The sequence below is a fragment of the Bombina bombina genome, chromosome 3, assembly GCF_027579735.1.
Source record: "Bombina bombina isolate aBomBom1 chromosome 3, aBomBom1.pri, whole genome shotgun sequence".
Classification (NCBI taxonomy): domain Eukaryota; kingdom Metazoa; phylum Chordata; class Amphibia; order Anura; family Bombinatoridae; genus Bombina; species Bombina bombina.
Genome location: NC_069501.1, coordinates 441210766 through 441230407, shown reverse-complemented (window position 1 = coordinate 441230407; position 19642 = coordinate 441210766). Strand labels below are relative to the sequence as shown.

The following is a 19642-nucleotide window of genomic DNA, read 5'->3' as shown; positions in this document are numbered from 1 at the left end:
CATAAACGATATCACATTGTGAAGCCTTCTCCTTCCATTGGTAGGTTGAACTAGCTAGCTCCAGAAAATATTTCCTAACAAAAAAGTTATTTATTTAAACTTGCAGCATTTATGCGTTTGAAAGCATAAGAATGTACATTTATTTATTTGCTGGAGTGATGTGTATTATAAGTGCATGAGAAATATTTCAAAGCACATGGTGATACTACTCATTCCATTGGTGGATGGAACTAGTAAGCCCCAGAAAGAAAATGTTTCCGAACTGAAAATTCCGTTAAAAAAGGTGTTTATTTCAACTTAAAGGGACACTTTTTCTTTCATGATTCAAGTAGAGAATACAATTTTAAACAACATTCAACTTTACTTCTATCATCTAATTTGCTTCTTTTTTTTAAGATATCCTTTGTTTAAGAAATAGCAATGCACATGGGTGAGCCAATCGCATGTGCAGCTACCAATCAGCAGCTTCTGAGCCTATCTAGATATGCTTTTTTGGCAAAGGATATTAAGAGAATGAAGCATGTTTTGTTCATTAAATCAGTTCCTAATTTATGCATAGTATGCATCAGCAGCTAAGTGCCTAAATACAAAATACATAAACAACAAAGATATAATGATCTGCAAAATATTGTGCTAATAAACTACTTATTTAACCTGGTAAGCATGTTTATCTAATCCCCATGACTGTGGCCAATTAGGGCTATGTGTAAATGAGTTTGTGCACTGGTCTAAGCAATCAATGTTTAAAATGTACCTGGGTATCCGATTGGCTTCTGCATTTTGCGTTATACTTAGATTGCAGAATTTCACTTCTACACCTGCTATGGGGTGTGGCACAAAGTTTATAACAAAATCAAGCTATTTTGTATCGAAAATTATGAATGAATGTATATTGTAAATTATTTTATTAATTCATTAATTTATGGGGAATTAAGATTTTGAATTGTAACTCCCCTTAAGTAGCCTTATCAAAGTGAATGTGAAAAATACGTATTGTACTGCTATACTCGTATATCCATCAGAACAGACGATTGAAATATACAGTGGGTATTACTAAATGAAACAAATCAAATAGAATCACAAAGATAGATTTATAGATAATATCAAGATAGTTGATAGTCAATAAATCTCTGCCATGTCAGAGCTACAAATAAAATCTCAAAATGTGTAGGATTTAAAAGTGCAGTAAGACTAAAGACCAAAATGAAACGTTATTGGCTAGTTGTACGATTCAGCACCAATAAGATATGATATGTTAGTGATTTGTGGTCTTAAAGGGACATGAAACATTTTGACATTGTAATATAAAAAATGTTTGTGTAGTAAAACATTGTTATATACTTTCATTATTTATTTTGTCCACATTTTCTATAACTGTTCCTATAAAGCAATTGGTAATGTTTACATTATATTACATGCAGATGATAGAAGGAATTACACGTTAATGTCCTTTATAATAATAATAATAAATACAAATCTAGCGTAACCTTCACTCAGCAACAATTAATCCATATTATTCCAATGTACACAGATACTACCTATCCTTAGTGTAAAAAGAAAGACCCCAAGTAAGTATTACAATATATTCCTTCTCAGACAAGCAATTCACATTATGTGCATTTGTACTCACCAAGACATTCCCTCTTCTCTTAGCAGATTCTGAAAATTCTTTGACATCTTCTAAAACTTTAGCTTCCTGCATTGAGAAGTAGAAAACGGTTTATTATGAGCTGAGAAAGATACGCGAGTTAGACAAAATGTTCAGCTAACAAACTTGAGCTCCAGCCTTAGAATACGTGAATAATACCAAGTATGAGATCCAACCTTATTATTATCATCCAATTTTCTTAGTTCTCTTGGCATCTTTTGTTGAAAAGCAGGGATGTAAGCTCATGAGCTTGCATGTACTGTATCTGAAGCACCATGTGGCAGCAGTTTTACAAGAGCACTAGATGGCAGCACTATTTTATGCCATGTAGTGCTCCAGCCACCTACCTAGGTATCTCTTCAACAAAGAATAACATGGGACCAAGGCACATTTCATAATAGACATAAAAAGGAAACTTTTTATTTTTTATTGAATGCTCTGTCTGAATCACAAAAGAAAATGTTTGAGTTTCATATCCCTTTAACTGAAGCACAGGGCTAGCGAGTCTCTACATGTAGTGCAGGGTCAGAACTACTGACTTACAGCAAACACATGATATAGTATCAGAAGTAGTGCGCCGGCACAAGGTTTGTCCTCAGGAATAGCAGCTCAGATACCTTCAAAATGTATCCAGCAAACTTCCACATTCATGACCATCAAGATCAATGCACTCTCCTTATACAAACGTATGTACACTTTAGACATAGAGAACCTGCCCTCTCTTCATTAGCTGTAAGACAGCATTGTATGGGAAGAGCATACCTTGGGGCTAAGAGGTCTTGGGGATAAGGCACTGATGTCCAACACCTTTTCATCTGACTGACCAATGGACTTCAAATCCTAAAGAAAACAGTACAATTACATGATAATGAACCTCACATTGTAGTTGTAGAAAAGTAGTAGTTGTGTGAAAAAAAAAAAAAAAAAAAAAAAAGTGTAATTAGTGTTAATATTTTTGAGAACTCATTTCTTTACAGTGCAAATGTTGGCTCCACTTGGTATAAATTCTGGGTTTATAACCAGATCCATCGTCATTCTGATATAATCTAGATAATATGTATTTAAATCTAAATAAGTAACTCCTGAAGAAATTCAATTATTATTATCATCATTTATTTGTATAGCGCCGCACTGTAAATACTAATAAATACTACAAAGAGGCATCTTATAAGTGACCCTAACCATGAAGATGTGAAAAACAGGCAAGTGTTGGTGTACACTTCCAGCCATCAGGACAAATTACTTAGGGCTAGATTACAATTGGAGAGCCAATTTATCGCATGCGGGCAAATGGGCAAATGTGCCCGTTTGCGGACACACGATAAATAATCAGCCATTACAAGTGACAGTGGCGGTTTTGGGGGTTAAACACATTACTGAAAAGTGCCTTTACATTGCGGCCTATGGGAACTGTGTGTTCCCAGAAAATATGTATGTACTGTACATGCTTATATAAAAATATACTTATGTGGTAACCTGTGTATATACTCATATTAAACACATAAAAATATATGTATATAAGCATATACATATATATTTACAATTTGCTGCCATCGCTGCATGGCTTACCCCCTTCGCTGCGCTTTGGTTCTGTGCCGTGTATGACAGCATCAGAACGAGGCTCCCATTGGAGCCTATGGAAGCGCGCTCTCGTGATTACTGTCAACTTGTAATACCAGCGCACGTTAGAATGTGCTGGTATTACTCAGTGGAGCGCAAATATTGCTTTCAAGAAACATTTTTAAAATAAAGTATTACACTCAAATACATATACATATTAAATGTAAAATATAAGTTTATTATTAAAATAAAATATATAAAAAGTATTTTAAAGGGATATGGTATATGACAAGGTGTTCGACTGGGAAGTGCTCAAGGTGTGTATCTATATTTGTATCTGTGTATGAATATATATGTGTATGTATGTGCACACATACACACCTTTAAAGGGTCATTCCAGTCAAAATTTAAAATGCACATAGATGAATTACATCTTTGAATAGAAACAATTTACATGTATTGGCAAAAATGCTTCTATTAAAAGTTTTTGCTGTTTTAGTGTTCACATTTTTTCTGCATGTGAAGCATAGTTAGATATTCTCAGTGCAACAGCATTTTAAATGATGCAGCTTCTCTGAGCGCCAGTGGGGCTTGTATCATGCCAGCAATTAACAAATTGAGTCATTATCAGATGGTACAGGCACCTTAGGATCTCTGATCAAGTGCTGTATTTAAAATGCTGGTGCACGGTGCATACTTAAATACACTTTTAAAACAGTTATAACTTTTATTAGAAGCATTTTTGCTAATACATGTAAATTACAAAAATGCTTCTACTCAAAACTGAAATGCATCCATGTGGATTACAATTTTGGCTGGATTGTCCCTTTAAGTCCTTCCAAGTCAAACACCTCACACCTTGTCATATACCATATCACCTGTTTTTTTAAATAGAAATAGTTTAAATAGCATTGTTCTTAATGAAGAAGAAAATGTTATTTTGAATTTTTAAGTAAATCATACAAAAAGCAGTAAGAATAAAAGTAAGGGTACTGCTATCCACAGTTAAAACAAGATGGGAATCAAATAGAACATTTACAGTATACTATTATTGCATATCATCTAATTTTAGACAACATCTGTCTAGTATAGTTATCATAAAGATGCCCACTGGTCGACCCCAGAGGGGCTGGAGGCTTTAACTTTAATCAATTATTTGTGCCTTACTCTCAAGCTTTGTCTGAATATCCCTTTGCCATTTAAGCCATAACATTGTATTTGCAATATAAGTGCTCTTAACTTTCCTAGTTTACAGGTTTGTTTTTTTTACTACTTTATAATAGAGGTGCAAGCAGTTCCATAATGATTTCAATTTCAGCTTCCATTGCCACGTGCATAGCAGAGACAAATCTATAAAACGCAGGATTATATCCTAAATATTTATCACTATGCCTTCCGTGTGGGAAGCGTACTTCTATCTGCTATAAGACAGCTGATCAGTTAAGGGAGGGGCAGATGGAATGAAAAATTGGGTGTGAAATATAAATGTTAGGAGGTTTCTTTCAGAGTTGAAGAAACCTACAGCCATCTTGACGAGCTGCCCATTGGAAGTCTTTTTCAATCATTTTAAAATGGGAATAACACTTGCATGGAGTTTAATTTTTTTTCTACAAACCTATTAAAATAAAAAGTGTATTTTGGGGTTAGCCAGGCCTAGAAAACTCTTTACTGTCCATTAATAGAGTGTTTTTGATTATGCTGACCATGGTTCATGGTTTTACCTAATTCTGGTTAAACAATAGACTTATGTCTGCTTGTGGAAGAGTCCCATTAAACTAGGTGCAGTGAACTCTGAAAGGTTCTAGATTGTAAGTTCCCATGGGAATAGGGCCCTCAATTCCCCTTGTATTTGTCTGTAAAATTTTGTCTTATAATTGTATTGTTTCACCGTTGTACTTATATCTTTGTACCCATGGACAGCGCTGCGGAATCTTTTGGCACTTTATAAATAAAGAATAATAATAAAAATAAAAGATGAGATGCATATGATGTAGCGTGAAAGAGAATGTATCTCCATACTCACCAAGATAGCCTCTTTGTTATCTGCCAAATGCTTGGCATCCTCACTCACTTCAGAGTCCTGTAATGAGATGGGCCAAACAGCTGGTTATACACAGAGTGCTGTATGCAAGAAAAAAAAAATATTAAAAGGGGCAGTCAAAACAAAATGAAACTTTCATGAGTCAGATAGGGCATGCAATTCTAAACAACTTTCCAATTTACTTCTATTATTTAATTTGCTTCCTTCTCTTATTATGCTTTGCTGAAAGGTTTATCTAAGAAAGCCCAGGAGCAGCAAAGAACCTAGGTTCTAGCTGCTGATTAGTTGCTGTATGTATGTACATACACAGATTGTCATTGGGTCACCTGCTGATTAGTTGCTGTATGTATGTACATACACAGATTGTCATTGGGTCACCCATGTGTTCAGTTAAAAAACAGTAGTGCTTTGCTGCTACTTCCACAAATTATACCAAGAGAATGAAGCAAATTTGATAATAGAAGTAAACTGGAAAGTTGTTTAAAATTTTATGTTCTACCTAAATCATGAAAGAAAAATTTGGGGTTTCATGTCCCTTTAAGTAACTACAGGCATGGGCAGAATGCAACCTCATTACTTGCAACATAGTGAGTACAAGGACAAACCTCAAAATGAGCGCCTTTTAGGGAACACAGGCTTATGCATCAGGCATGGAAGAATGTAGACAGCTCAAGGTAAAGATTTCCTGTCTGGTGACCAGAGGTGTGACCCTACATCTAGCTACTTATAGCTAAGAAAGACCTCCGAAATAGCAATGAATAAATAGCATCATCAGGTACAGCCTTCATTTTAACCCTAACCTCAAGACACTGTCCATTCCAATTCCCTTCCGTCTAAACCCAGTTCCCCCAACACATTTACCATTGGTGGCTGTTTCAACCCAAGTATAATTAACACTAACAATGTCCTCCACTGACTGCAGTTACCTCAAAAGGCTGTTTTGATTCCATACCACTACCTTCCTAATAGCAACCAACCTACTGCTCTTAACACCCCTAAACTAGACGGCTCACTCTGCCAACACCCCCAGTATGACATCCTCTAGAAAAAGTTTTTTTTGTGGGTATTGCAACAGACTACACACAAAAGCAACTAGATTCTCATACTAATACTATTGTCTATCAGCTGTCATGTAAATTTATAACCATCATTTTTTACTTTGGTCTATTACAAAGCGACTGTTGGCAGGAACTTATGGATTCTAAACGATCTGGCCCTAAATGTGGCATCTCTCCTTATATACTTCAATAATATCAGAAAATTTGGTCAGATAGGGGAAATATTACTTCATATTTATATCTAGATTTGTTTATGTTTTGAAAAAGTAAATATAAACGATCACTTTCTGTTGGTAGGCCAAAATGTTTCTTGTTCTGAAACTGTATACTTTATTTATTACCCGTGTTATTTTGTTAAAAAAAACAGAATTTATGCTTACCTGATAAATTACTTTCTCTTACGGTGTATTCAGTCCACGGATTCATCCTTACTTGTGGGATATTCCCAATCCCTACAGGAAGTGGCAAAGAGAGCACACAGCAAAGCTGTCCACATAGCTCCCCTCAGGCTCCACCCCCCAGTCATTCGAACGACGGTAAGGAGAAAAAGGAGAACCATAGGGTGCAGTGGTGACTGTAGTTATTATAAATTAAATTTGAACCGGACTTAAATGTCAGGGCGGGCCGTGGACTGAATACACCGTAAAATGAAGTAATTTATCAGGTAAGCATTAATTCTGTTTTCTCTTACTTGGTGTATTCAGTCCACGGATTCATCCTTACTTGTGGGATACCAATACCAAAGCAATAGGACACGGATGAAGGGAGGGAACAAGTCAGGTAACCTAAACGGAAGGCACCACTGCTTGCAAAACCTTTCTCCCAAAAATAGCCTCCGAAAAAGCAAAAGTATCGAATTTGTAAAATTTGGCAAATGTATGCAGTGAGACCAAGTCGCTGCCTTACAAATCTGTTCAAAAGAAGCCTCATTCTTGAAAGCCCATGTGGAAGCCACAGCTCTAGTGGAATGAGCTGTAATTCGTTCAGGAGGCTGCTGTCCCGCAGTCTCATAAGCCAAACGGATGATGCTTTTCAGCCAAAAGGAAAGAGAGGTAGCAGACGCTTTCCTACCTCTCCTCTTACCAGAATAGACAACAAACAAGGATGATGTTTGTCTGAAATCTTTAGTTGCTTTTAAATAGAATTTTAAAGCACGAACCACGTCAAGATTGTGTAAAAGTCGGTCCTTCTTAGAAACTGGATTAGGACACAGAGAAGGAACAATGATTTCCTGGTTAATATTCTTATTAGAAACCACTTTTGGAAGGAAACCAGGTTAGGTGCGCAAAACAACCTTATCTGCATGGAAGCCAGATAGGGTTAATTACACTGCAAAGCAGACAATTCAGAAACTCTTCTAGCAGAAGAAATGGCTACTAAAAACAAAACTTTCCAAGATAAAAACTTAATATCTATGGAATGCAAAGGTTCAAACAGAACCCCTTGAAGAACTGAAAGAACTAAATTTAGACTCCAAGGAGGAGCCACAGGCTTGTAAACAGGCTTGATTCTGACTAGGGCCTGTGCAAACACCTGAACATCTGGTACAGCAGCCAGACGCTTATGTAACAGAATAGACAGAGCAGATATCTGTCCCTTTAAGGAACTAGTTGACAGACCCTTCTCCAATCCTTCTTGGAGAAAAGACCATATCCTTGGAATCCTAATCTTACTCCACGAGTAACCCTTGAATTCACACCAACAAAGATATTTCCGCCATATCTTATGGTAAATTTTCCTGGTGACAGGCTTTCTGGCCTGTATCAGAGTGTTTATAACTGATTCAGAGAAACTAGATTTGGATGCTTGAATTAGAAGATCCTGCCTCGATGGCAGTTTCCATGGTGGGACCGATGACATGTCCACTAGGTCTGCATACCAAGTCCTGCGTGGCCACGCAGGCGCTATCAGAATTACCGAAGCCTTCTCCTGTTTGATTCTGGCTACTAGCCGAAGGAGAAGAGGAAACGGTGGAAAGACATAAGCTAGACTGAACGACCAAGGCGCTATTAAAGCATCCATCAATGCCGCCTTGGGATCCCCGGATCTGGATCCGTAAAGGGGAAGTTTGGTGTTCTGACGGGACACCATCAGATCCAATTCTGGAATGCCCCATAGCTGAGTTAGCTGAGCAAAAACCTCCGGGTGGAGTTCCCACTCCCCCGGATGGAAAGTCTGACGACTTAGAAAATCCGCCTCCCAGTTGTCTACCCCTGGGATGTGAATTGCAGAAAGATGGCAGGAATGATCCTCCGCCCATTTGATGATCTTGGATACTTCCTTCATCGCTAGGGAACTTTTTGTTCCTCCCTGATTGATGTACGCTACAGTCGTGATGTTGTCCGACTGAAATCTGATGAATTTGGCCTCCGCTAGTTGAGGCCACACCTGGAGCGTATTGAATATCGCTCTCAACTCCAAAATGTTTATCGGAAGAAGAGATTCTTCCCGAGACCATAGTCCCTGAGCCTTCAGGGAGTTCCAGACCGCACCCCAGCCTAACAGACTGGCCTCGGTCGTGACAATGATCCACTCCGGTCTGCGGAAACTCATTCCCTGAGACAGGTGATCTTGAGACAACCACCAGAGAAGAGAGTCTCTGGTTTTCTGGTCCATTTGTACTTGAAGAGACAAATCTGCGTAATCTCCATTCCACTGTTTGAGCATGCATAGCTGCAGTGGTCTGAGATGAATTCGGGCAAAAGGGACTACGTCCATTGCCGCAACCATTAAACCAATTACTTCCATGCACTGAGCCACGGAAGGCCGAGGAATGGAATGAAGAACTCGGCAAGTATTCAGCAGTCTTGACTTCCTGACCTCTGTCAGAAAGATTTTCATTTCTATTGAGTCTATTAGTGTTCCCAGGAAAGGAACCCTTGTGAGCGGGGACAGAGAACTCTTTTCTACGTTCACCTTCCACCCGTGAGACCTTAGAAAGGCCAGAACGATGTCCGTATGAGCCTTGGCTCTGTGAAAGGATGACGCCTGTATTAATATGTCGTCTAGGTAAGGTGCTACTGCAGTGCCCCGCGGTCTTAGTACCGCTAGAAGGGACCCTAGCTGTTTGCCCAGGAAGGCGAACCTTAGGAACTGATGGTGATCTTTGTGGATAGGAATATGTAGATACGCATCCTTTATATCCACGGTAGTGATATATTGACCCTCCTGGGTCATCGGCAAGATTGTCCGAATGGTTTCCATCTTTGAGGAATTTGTTTAGAATTTTTAAATCCAGGATTGGCCTGAAAATTCCCTCCTTTTTGGGAACTACAAACAGGTTTGAGTAAAAGCCCAGACCTTGTTCTACAACTGGAACTGGGTGTATCACTCCCATCTTTAGCAGATCTTCTACACAGTGTAAGAACTCCTGTTTCTTTATTTGGTCTGAAGACGAATAAGAAATGTGGAACCTTCCCCTTGGGGGAGAATCCTTGAATTCTAGAAGGTACCCCTGAGCAACTATTTCTAATGCCCAGGGATCTGGAACATCTCTTGCCCAAGCCTGAGCGAAGAGAGAAAGTCTGCCCCCTACTCGATCCGATCCAGGATCGGGAGCTACCCCTTCATGCTGTCCTGGTAGCAGGAGCAGGCTTCTTGGCCTTTTTGCCCTTATTCCAGCCCTGCAGGGGTTTCCAAGTTGCTTTGGGCTGGGAAGCTTTATCTTGCTTTGCGGCAGCAGAGGTTGTGGCAGGTCCGCTCCTGAAGTTGCGAAAGGAGCAAAAATTAGCCTTGTTTTTGGCCTTAAACGGCCTATCTTGTGGCAGGGCATGGCCCTTGCCCCCAGTGATATCTGAAATAATTTCTTTCGGCTCTGGGCCAAATAGGGCTTTCCCCTTGAAGGGAATATTTAACAGTTTCATTTTGGACGACACATCAACCGACCACGATTTGAGCCAAAGCGCTCTTCGCGCCATGATGGCAAAACCTGATTTTTTCGCTGCTAGCTTAGCTAATTGGAGAGCGGCATCAGTGATAAAAGAATTAGCCAGCTTTAGAGCATGAATTCTATCCATGACCTCATCATATGAAGTCTCCCTCTGGAGCGACTCCTCCAGGGCCTCGAACCAAAAAGCCGCTGCAGTAGTTACCGGAATAATGCAGGCAACTGGTTGAAGAAGAAAAACTTGCTGAACAAAATTTTTCTTCAGCAAACCTTCCAATTTTTTATCCATAGGATCTTTGAAAGCACAACTGTCCTCTATTGGTATAGATGTACGCTTAGCAAGTGTTGAAACAGCCCCTCTACCTTGGGGACCGTCTGCCATGCGTCCCGCCTGGGGTCATTTATAGGGAACAGTTTCTTAAAGATAGGTGGGGGAACAAAGGGTACACCTGGTCTCTCCCACTCCTTAGTCACAATATCCGCCACCCTCTTTGGGATCGGAAATGCCTCAGTGTATACAGGGACCTCTAAAAACCTGTCCATTTAACACAATTTTTCAGGGACCACCATGGGGTCACAATCATCCAGCGTAGCTAAAACCTCCTTGAGCAGGACGCGGAGGTGTTCCAGATTAAATTTAAACGCTAAGGAATCTGACTCTGCCTGCTAAGAAACTTTTCCTGTGTCAGAAATTCCTCCCTCAGACAGACCGTCCCTCACTGCTACTTCTGAGTTTTGTGAGGGTACTACAGATAAATTATCCAAAGCTTCAGATTGCTCATCCTCTGTATTTAAAACTGAGCTATCGCGCTTATTTGGAAAAATAGGCAGTTTGGATAAAAATGCTGCAAGGGAATTATCCATTACTGCTGCTAATTGTTGTAAAGTAATAGGGGCCAATGCGCTAGAGGTACTAGGCAACGCTTGCGCGGGCGTAACTGATGTCGACACATGGGTAGAGGAAGGAGGACTATCCTCATTACCTTCCGTCAAAGAATCATCTTGGGCTACATTTTTAAGTGTCAATGCATTGTCATTAAAATGTTTAGATACCTTAGCACACTTTAAACACAAATGCAATGGGGGTACCGCCATGGCTTTTAAACACATAGAACAAGGTCTATCAGCAGGCTCAGACATGTTAGGTAGACTTAGATAGCACTCAAATACAGAAAAATACACTTTTTGAAAAAACGTTACTGTGACTTTAAATAATAAAAAGCATACACTTTACCAAATAGCCAAAAAACATCCGATCTTTATGAAATTTACACCATATGATCCTAATGCTTTGAAAAGATTGCACACCAAGTTTCAAGCCAATTAACCCCTTATTGCCCAAACCGGAGCAAATTGAAGCTGGCCACCAGTTTAACACACTACCTTCCTTGGGGATTAGTTGTGGAACAAAAATAAGCCTCCCTGTAGTCCTCCTGCAGTCTCTGGACTCTACATGTGAAGCTGCATGAAGCTATCTTGTAAAAGAACTGCGCAAGTGAGGCGCGAAAATTAGGCCCTCTCCCTCCTCACTCCGGAGTTGTGAGGCCTTCCTAAGCCAAAATATGCGTCTAAAATTATGCCAGGCGTATAAAACCCCTAAAAAGTGTTCCAAACATGATAAACACTTGTGCAAACATCAGATTATATTAAAAAATAATCGATTTTACCCATAACAGTGTCCACCAGTGATTTAAGCCCTGTAAACTAAGCCATCCTTCTATACTGAGTCTCAGAAAATGGATTACCTTTCCACATGGGGATTTCTATCAGTCTTCTAGCATTACCAGGTCATGTTAGAAAAAAATGACTGAGCATACCTTAAGCAGTTAAGCCTGCAAACTGTTCCCCCCAACTGAAGTTCTCTGGTATTCAACAGTCCTGCGTGGGAACAGCAATGGATTTTAGTTACTGGTGCTAAAATCATATTCCTCTCAGCAGAAATCTTCATCACTGTTCTGCCTCAGAGTAAATAGTACAAACCGGCACTATTTTAAAATAACAAACTCTTGATTGAAGAAATAAAACTACAAATCTAACACCACATACTCTTTACCACCCCCGTGGAGATGCTACTTGTTAGAGCGGCAAAGAGAATGACTGGGGGGGCGGAGCCTGAGGGGAGCTATGTGGACAGCTTTGCTGTGTGCTCTCTTTGCCACTTCCTGTAGGGATTGGGAATATCCCACAAGTAAGGATGAATCCGTGGACTGAATACACCAAGTAAGAGAAATAAAATAATAATGGTTCAGGTCTATAAACCATGACATGCCCAATTGTGGCAGTCAAACATAGCTTATTTTGAAGCTAATGTACTGCTGGAGTATTTGTTTGTTAATTGTATTCAGCTTTAATCCAGTGAACCACAGGGAAATATGCGCGGATTTATTTCAAATACTTATAGTGAAAACCCTTGAGTTGCTAAACGATAGCTTTAGAAGGATGATAATACCTTACTTGACACTTTACGTTGTATGAGGATTATGCAAAAACTTAAAGGATTCTGAAAGATGAAGATAATAATATCATAATATATTAAAAAGGTACACTGTATAGTATTTTATTTTTTCCTTAAAAGGCACCGAAACAGAAATTTTTAAAAAATATTTGTATTTCATCAGCGGTTGCACAGCCTGCTAGGAGGCTACTGATCATGTATAGTGGCTATGTTCCTAGAGGCAGGTAGGGCAAACATAAGGATTAGCAGACCTGCTCCACTGACGGTAATGTAAACAATAAATCACAAATCTTATAGGATAGCTAAACACATTGGGATAGATTACAAGTGGAGCACTAATTTATTGCGTGCCCGTAAATGGGCAAATTTGCCCGTTTATGGGCACGCAATAAATAACCAGCCATTACAAGTGACTGGTTATTGCTACCGCGAGTTTGCGGTAGCAATTAGCAGTCATAAAATTAACCAGAGATCAGATCTCTGGTTAATTTTATAAATGTCCCCCAATTGGCCCCAAAATACAGTGGTGTGTAGTTTATTAAAAAATAAATAAGTTGAGCGCAAATAACGATTTTGCGGAAGCGATAGTTTGCCCTCAACTTGTAATCTAGCCCATTGTGGGGTATATTTATTAAGCTGCATTCGCGGCTTTTTAGACTTTGCAACGTAAATTTAAGAAGCAGGTTTTGCTTCTTATAGTCTTCCCCACCTTAGCGGTAGCGGAGATAAAATCAGCTATTTTTGCACTAGCATTTTATATAAACCAATATTAATCTCTAGTGATCTATTCACACTATTTATTGTATTAGTACTGACAAAAATAAATGTATTTTAGGATTGCTGTAATTTTTAAAACATTTTTTTTTAAGCTGGCATTTCTGCCTAGGTCTTATTTACTGGCGTTTAAATTGGACGTTATAGCACAAATGAGTAGTAGCAAGTCTGAGGTGCAACTTCCAGACAACTAACTCTGTATAAAGTGCAGCCTCATAAACTCATGGTTAGGTGTAATCTGAAGACTAGCTACTCACATTGTGTAATAAGTGAAGCCTCCTTGCTAAATTACTCAGATAAAGGCAGATGCAACCTCAATCTCATAATGAGCAAAATAGCAGGCTCAGAGGTAGCAACTTCATTAAGCAAAAGGTGCAGTCTTGACAAGCAAGTCATAGCAAGGCATACGATGAAACCTCATAACTAGTAATGTAAAGGAAATATAAAGGTTCAGACTTGGGACTTGTAATAAAGTTAGCATGATGTGAACCTCATAGTTAGCTATTCATACTAAGAATAAATATTGTTGTCAAGATTAGTGATCATGGTATGTAATATCAGGATTAGAACATGATACAGTTTACATGACATAGTAAAAACTAGTAACAGTAACTTAGAAGTACAACTCAACATGCAGCTTCAATATTAGTGACATAGCCCAAGGTCTCGTGGTTTATAGAAAGCATGAGGTCCTGAGGACTTGTATTGGAAGGTATGAGGGCAGCCCCAGGATTAAAATCTCACCACTAGCACTTAGAATCAGTACCTCATAGTGAAGCATACAGAACATAAGGTGCAGCCTCAAAACAAAGAAGTAGTATTCTCCCCAAGACATATTTAGAGCCAGACTATGAGTGGAGCGCTATTTAATGCTCCCGCTCAAGCGTTAATTGCTCTAGAAGTAAACTAACCCGACGATCGCAAAAACCCAAAGTTAGAATACTGCGTGTGCTTCACGTATTTCCCCTTTGAAGTCAATGGAAAAAACCTACCACCCTACTCGCGTGCAAACCAGATCGCATATTCTCATGTGCACTAACCCAAAAAATGAAAACATGAATATTTCACATTCCAATGTCCTTCACAGAGAATAATATATTTTATTCCACTTGGGTTTCATGCTCCTTTAAGCTGATTTTTTTTTCTTTTTTTAACACAAATTATCATTAATTTAGTTTAAGTAAGATTTAAAAATAACAGAAAATGTTATAATATTGCAAAGTATTACACTGTTCCCACCCGGCTACTTCATAATTCTGCAAGCCTGGCATTGATTTGTGCAGAGAACACTGCAATTCAAAGAAAAAATACATACATACATATTATATTATATTATATTAATATATATATATATATATATATATATATATATATATATATATATATATATATATATATATATATATATATATATATATATATATATTTATTTATTTTTATATACAATTGGAAATTTAACAACCAAATATAAGTAATTTCTATATCTTGGCACATACCCTGAGTAATACAGTACTTACCCGTGAGACCCCCTCTCCAGAGGGGCGTGGAGAGAATTATCCAGTCCCCTCGTTTACCATAAAATCTTGTAGTAGGACACCACCCCTTCCTCCTCCTAGAAATGTCCAGCCAATAACAGATGAACCAAGCATGGGAAGGGAGCCTGGTAAGTATTACACAGGGTATGGGACAAGATATAGAAATTACTTATATTTGCTTGTTAAATTTCCAATTATCTTGGCCCCCCTGGTAATACCAGTGAGAGAATACAAGGCAGATATAAGAAAGGGTGGGAAATAACTTCATAATAAAAGGATATACTGCAAAAAAAAACAACTTTAAAATGTTTATTCGATTACAACAGAAGATAATATTTTACGGCCCAATTTGGCAGCAGCAGACTGACTAACATCTAATTTATAATGAGAGATGAAAGTGTTATAAGATTTCCAAACTGTGGCTTGACAGATTTCTTCAGGAGAAGCATCAGCTTGAAGGTTGATACAGCCCTAGTGGAATGAGCCTTAGGCCCTTTAGGTACCTGTTCCCTTTTTTGTTTATAGGCTCTGTTATGGTTTGGTTTGAGAGTCTGAGTTTTTCGGGCAAAATGAAGGAATAATAATATCCTGGTGTTTATGAAAGTCGGATACCACTTTAGGAAGTAATTCAGGAATAGTAAGAAGAACCACTTTGTTCTGATGAAAAACAATGTTTGTTTCTTTTACTGACAGAGCTTGGAGTTCTAACACTTGCCGAGCTGATGTAATAGCCACCAGAAAAATGGTTTCCAAGGTGAGAAACCATAAAGAAACTTCCCGTAAAGGTTCAAATGGAGCTTCCAAAAGAGTCCAAAACTAAAAGGCAGGTCCCAGGATGGAATTCGTGTTTTTAACAGAGAGACAGATATGGGCCAAAGCTTGAAAAAAAATTGGATTTTTAACGCATCCTGAGCCCACCTTATCCCGGATATGGCAGAAATTGCAGAAATGTGAACTTTAAGGGTTCTAGCACGAAGACCCTGAAGAAAACCATTGTGTAGAAAATCAAAGTAGATGAAATACTTTGATAGTTGCAGTGGAAATATAGTGTGTAATAATCCATAATGAGAAAATGTCCCGTATGCCTTAGAAGTAATTCCCTTTCGGGATTGTAGAGGTGTCTGAATAACGGCGCTGAAACATTTATTTGTTGCAGTCTGGAGATCTCAGCATCCAGCTTCAATTGTTGTGGATGTGGATGAATTACTGGTCCCTGGTTCAGCATGTCCCAGATGACTGGAAGATGCCATGGAGGTTGAATCGCCAGTTTGTGTACCAGAGGAAACCAAAGTGTGAGGCCAGAAGGGAAGGATGACAATGCAAGTTGCTGTCGCCAAAAAAATCCTCTTCAATAGTCTCGGAATGAGAGGGATTGGAGGAAACATATATGAGATGGTACGACCATTTGTGAAGAAAGGCATCTACTCCCATGGAAAGAAGTGTTGAGTAACGACTGAAAAACCTTGGAACTTGATGATTCAAGGCAAAGGCCATGAGATCTATTTCCGTAAGTCCCCAGAAACTGACTATCCTCTGAAACAGCCACCTGTTTAGTTGCTCTTCCGTTGGGTGAATTTGACTTCTGCTCAAGTAATCTGCCTGAATATTCTCTGATCCTGGAACATGGATCGCAGAGAGGAACTGAATGTGGTGTTGAGCCCACTTGAAGATTGGAGACACCTCCCTTAAGGCACCTAAACTCCTTGAAATTGTAGGTATGCTGCAGCTATCCGGTTGTCTGTGAGGATTTTCACCGCCTTTCCTATCAGTAGTTGCTGAAAGGCACGAAGAGCCAAGAAGACTGCCCTGATCTCCAGTATGTTTGATGAAAGAGACTGTTTCGCCCCATGTTCCTTGAGCGAACATGCCTTGGCAATGTGCTCCCCATCTGGTCTTGCAGGCATCCGTCTGTACAAGGATCCAGTCCGGCTCTTGAAGAGGAAGTCCCTTTGATAGGTTCTTGATCTTTAACCACCAAAGGATGGATATTTTCAGACTTGCAGGTATTCTGATGTGCTGGGATAGGAGTTTGCCTCTTTCGAATTTTTTTAAAAGTGTATCTGAAATGGGTGAATTCTCCACCTTGCCCATCTCAACATGTAAATTACTGAGGACATATGCCCCAGAACTTTCATCCAATGATGAGCTGTAAAATATTTGACATGACGAAAGAGCTTAAAATATTTCAGAAGAAATTTGATGCAAGCACCTTGAAGAGAAACAACCTCCTTTTGAGTGTTGAACTGTGCTCCTAGGAACACTAGATCCTGACAGGGTTGAAGCTGGCTCTTCTGGAAATTTAGCTTCCAGCCGTGATCTTGAAGAAACTTTAGTAGGATGGCTCTGTAAACATAGGCCGTTGAGGTGAATTTGCTAGGAGAAGAATATTGTCTAGATAATGGATGACGAATAATCCTCTGATGCAGAGTTCTGCTATGAGAGGCACTAAAACCTTTGTAAAGACCCTTGGAGAAGTAGAGACTCCGAAGGGAAGAGCTGAAAATTGAAAATGGTAGTCTCCGACTGTGAAACAAAGAAACTTTCTGTGCACTTCTGCAATGGGAATGTGGAAGTATGCAAACTTGAGGTCTAGGGAAAGCAAATAGGTTCTTGGAGGGATGAGATTGATTACTGAAAGAACAGACTATCTTAAAGCTTTGAACTTTTATAAAAGTATTGAGAACGCGAAGATCCAGAACAGGCCTCCAGGAACCGTCCTTTTTTACCAGAAAGGGAGGTGAATAAAACCCTTTGTCTTCAGCTTGAATTTGTACCTGTTGGATAACACCATCATACATAAGTGTGCTAATAAACTTGTGAATTACCTTCAGTTTTACAGGATCTCTGGGGAGTGGAGATTTTACCAAGCATGGCAAAGCTGGTTTCTTTATGAATTCCAGATGATACCCTGATAGAATAATTTCCAAAACTCATTGGTCTGATATAGTGGATACCCAAACCTCTCTGAAATTGTGTAGCCTTCCTCCTAATGGCCAGGTCTGGGATGACCTACCATCATTGTTTTCTAGACTGAAAGGAAGGAAAAGACTTACCAGGTCCCCTGCCTCTAAACTGAAAGTTGGATCTTCCTTCTTGGGGTTGGAAAAAAATTCTCTTCGAGAGGTACTTTTAAAATTTTGATACTGACCACGTTGCCTGTGGGCAAAAGAAAACCCTCTATGGCCTCTGGTAACCTGTGGGAGAAAAGGACTCTTATCTCCTGTTCTTTTAGATATCAGTGCTTCTAATTGCTTGCCAAACAACATATCCCCTTCAAAGCAAAAACTCAGCAAATTAATCTTGGAACATGGGTCTGCCTCCCAATGTCATAGCCATAGGGCCCTTCTAACAAGATTTGCATTAGCCATGGATTAAGCATTAAGTTCCAAAATATTGGCAGAAGCAAGTTACCATTTTTAAATCTGAAAGAAAAGGATGTTACAATTTCATTTTCTTGCAAAGCATGAGACAAGTTAGAAGACCAGATCTCAGAAGCTTTAAGGGTAGAAAAAAAAAAAGAGCAAACAGAGGATGAAATAAGGCCTCTTTGTTGAAGATAAAGTCTCTTTAAATGTTGCTCCATTTTTTATCCATGGCATCTTTAAATGATCCTGCATCATCCACAAGAAAAATCATCTTTTTTGAGAGAGTCTAGCGATTGCAGCATCAATTTTAGAGGGGAAACAAATTAGGTATGCAAATTATTTTCCAATGGAAAACTCATATTTTATCAGGAACAGCAGACTGTTTATCTGGCTTTGAAAAGAAGTTCAAATATATAGACTTCAGGTTTTCAGAAACAGGAAAGGACTGATCTGGGGTTGAATCTGTATTAAACCAATCAGATGGTCCCTGAGACTGTTCATCTTCAATGCCCAGGGAACTCCTAATCCCTTTAATAAACTCAGACATTTTTGCAGTGTCAAACACCATAGGAAGGTCTGATTCTAAATAAATATTCACCATCAGAGGCACAATCAGCATTTAGCAAATTATTCACAGAACCCTCAGGTGATTCAGAAAAGCTTCCACCATAAATCTGCCAATACACACTTTACAACGTTTATTGTCTTGCCAGCAAGGATCAGCACAAAGGGAACAGGTGGGCATAGGCTGGGCTGTATCACTAAGAAAAAGCATAACCAACCATAAATAAAATGTACATAAGGCATTCAAGACACACACATAGAAAACAAATTATACCTTATAGTTGCCCCCGATTCCTCCTGGGCTGTATCGGCTTGAGGCTGGAGCTGAGACTGATCATTCTCATCATCCATGTTAATGCTAAACATAGAACATATATTAAGCCCCAGAAGCTTATAAAACAAATGTATCCCCTTTATCTTATAAATTATTTGTGTGCCAAAAACGAGTTCTACAGCACTTACTGGACTGAAGATTCAAAAATGCTGGTTCACAAAACTGAAAGGAAGTATCGGAACTTTCATGGGGAAGGAGGATAAACACTCTGCCGAGGCTTTGAAGGATTTGCGCACGCGATCATTACAGCCCTCAGACGCGGCCCGCGACGTCCCTTACCCATGACATCACAGTAACATGACAGCCCGCACAAGGAAACCGTAAGAAACTGTTTCTTTTTCTCTCTTCCTCTGGGTGCAAAACTTGCCATTTATTTATTTTAATAATCCTGTATCAGAAGTCATACTAAACCGTCTCACACA

The 19642-nt window shown here is 39.1% G+C and overlaps 1 protein-coding gene across 1 annotated transcript in view; it reads right to left on the bottom strand.

Moving 5' to 3' along the window:
• LOC128652382 (centrosomal protein of 164 kDa-like) overlaps positions 1-19642 on the bottom strand; it is a 161319-nt gene that overhangs the window by 127744 nt on the left and 13933 nt on the right. The window contains exons 8-10 of the mRNA XM_053705319.1: positions 5232-5288; positions 2411-2488; positions 1631-1696 (exon numbers count right to left, since the gene is read on the bottom strand). Of these exons, the coding sequence (XP_053561294.1) occupies positions 1631-1696; positions 2411-2488; positions 5232-5288 (201 nt within the window). The remainder of the gene's footprint in view (positions 1-1630; positions 1697-2410; positions 2489-5231; positions 5289-19642) is intronic.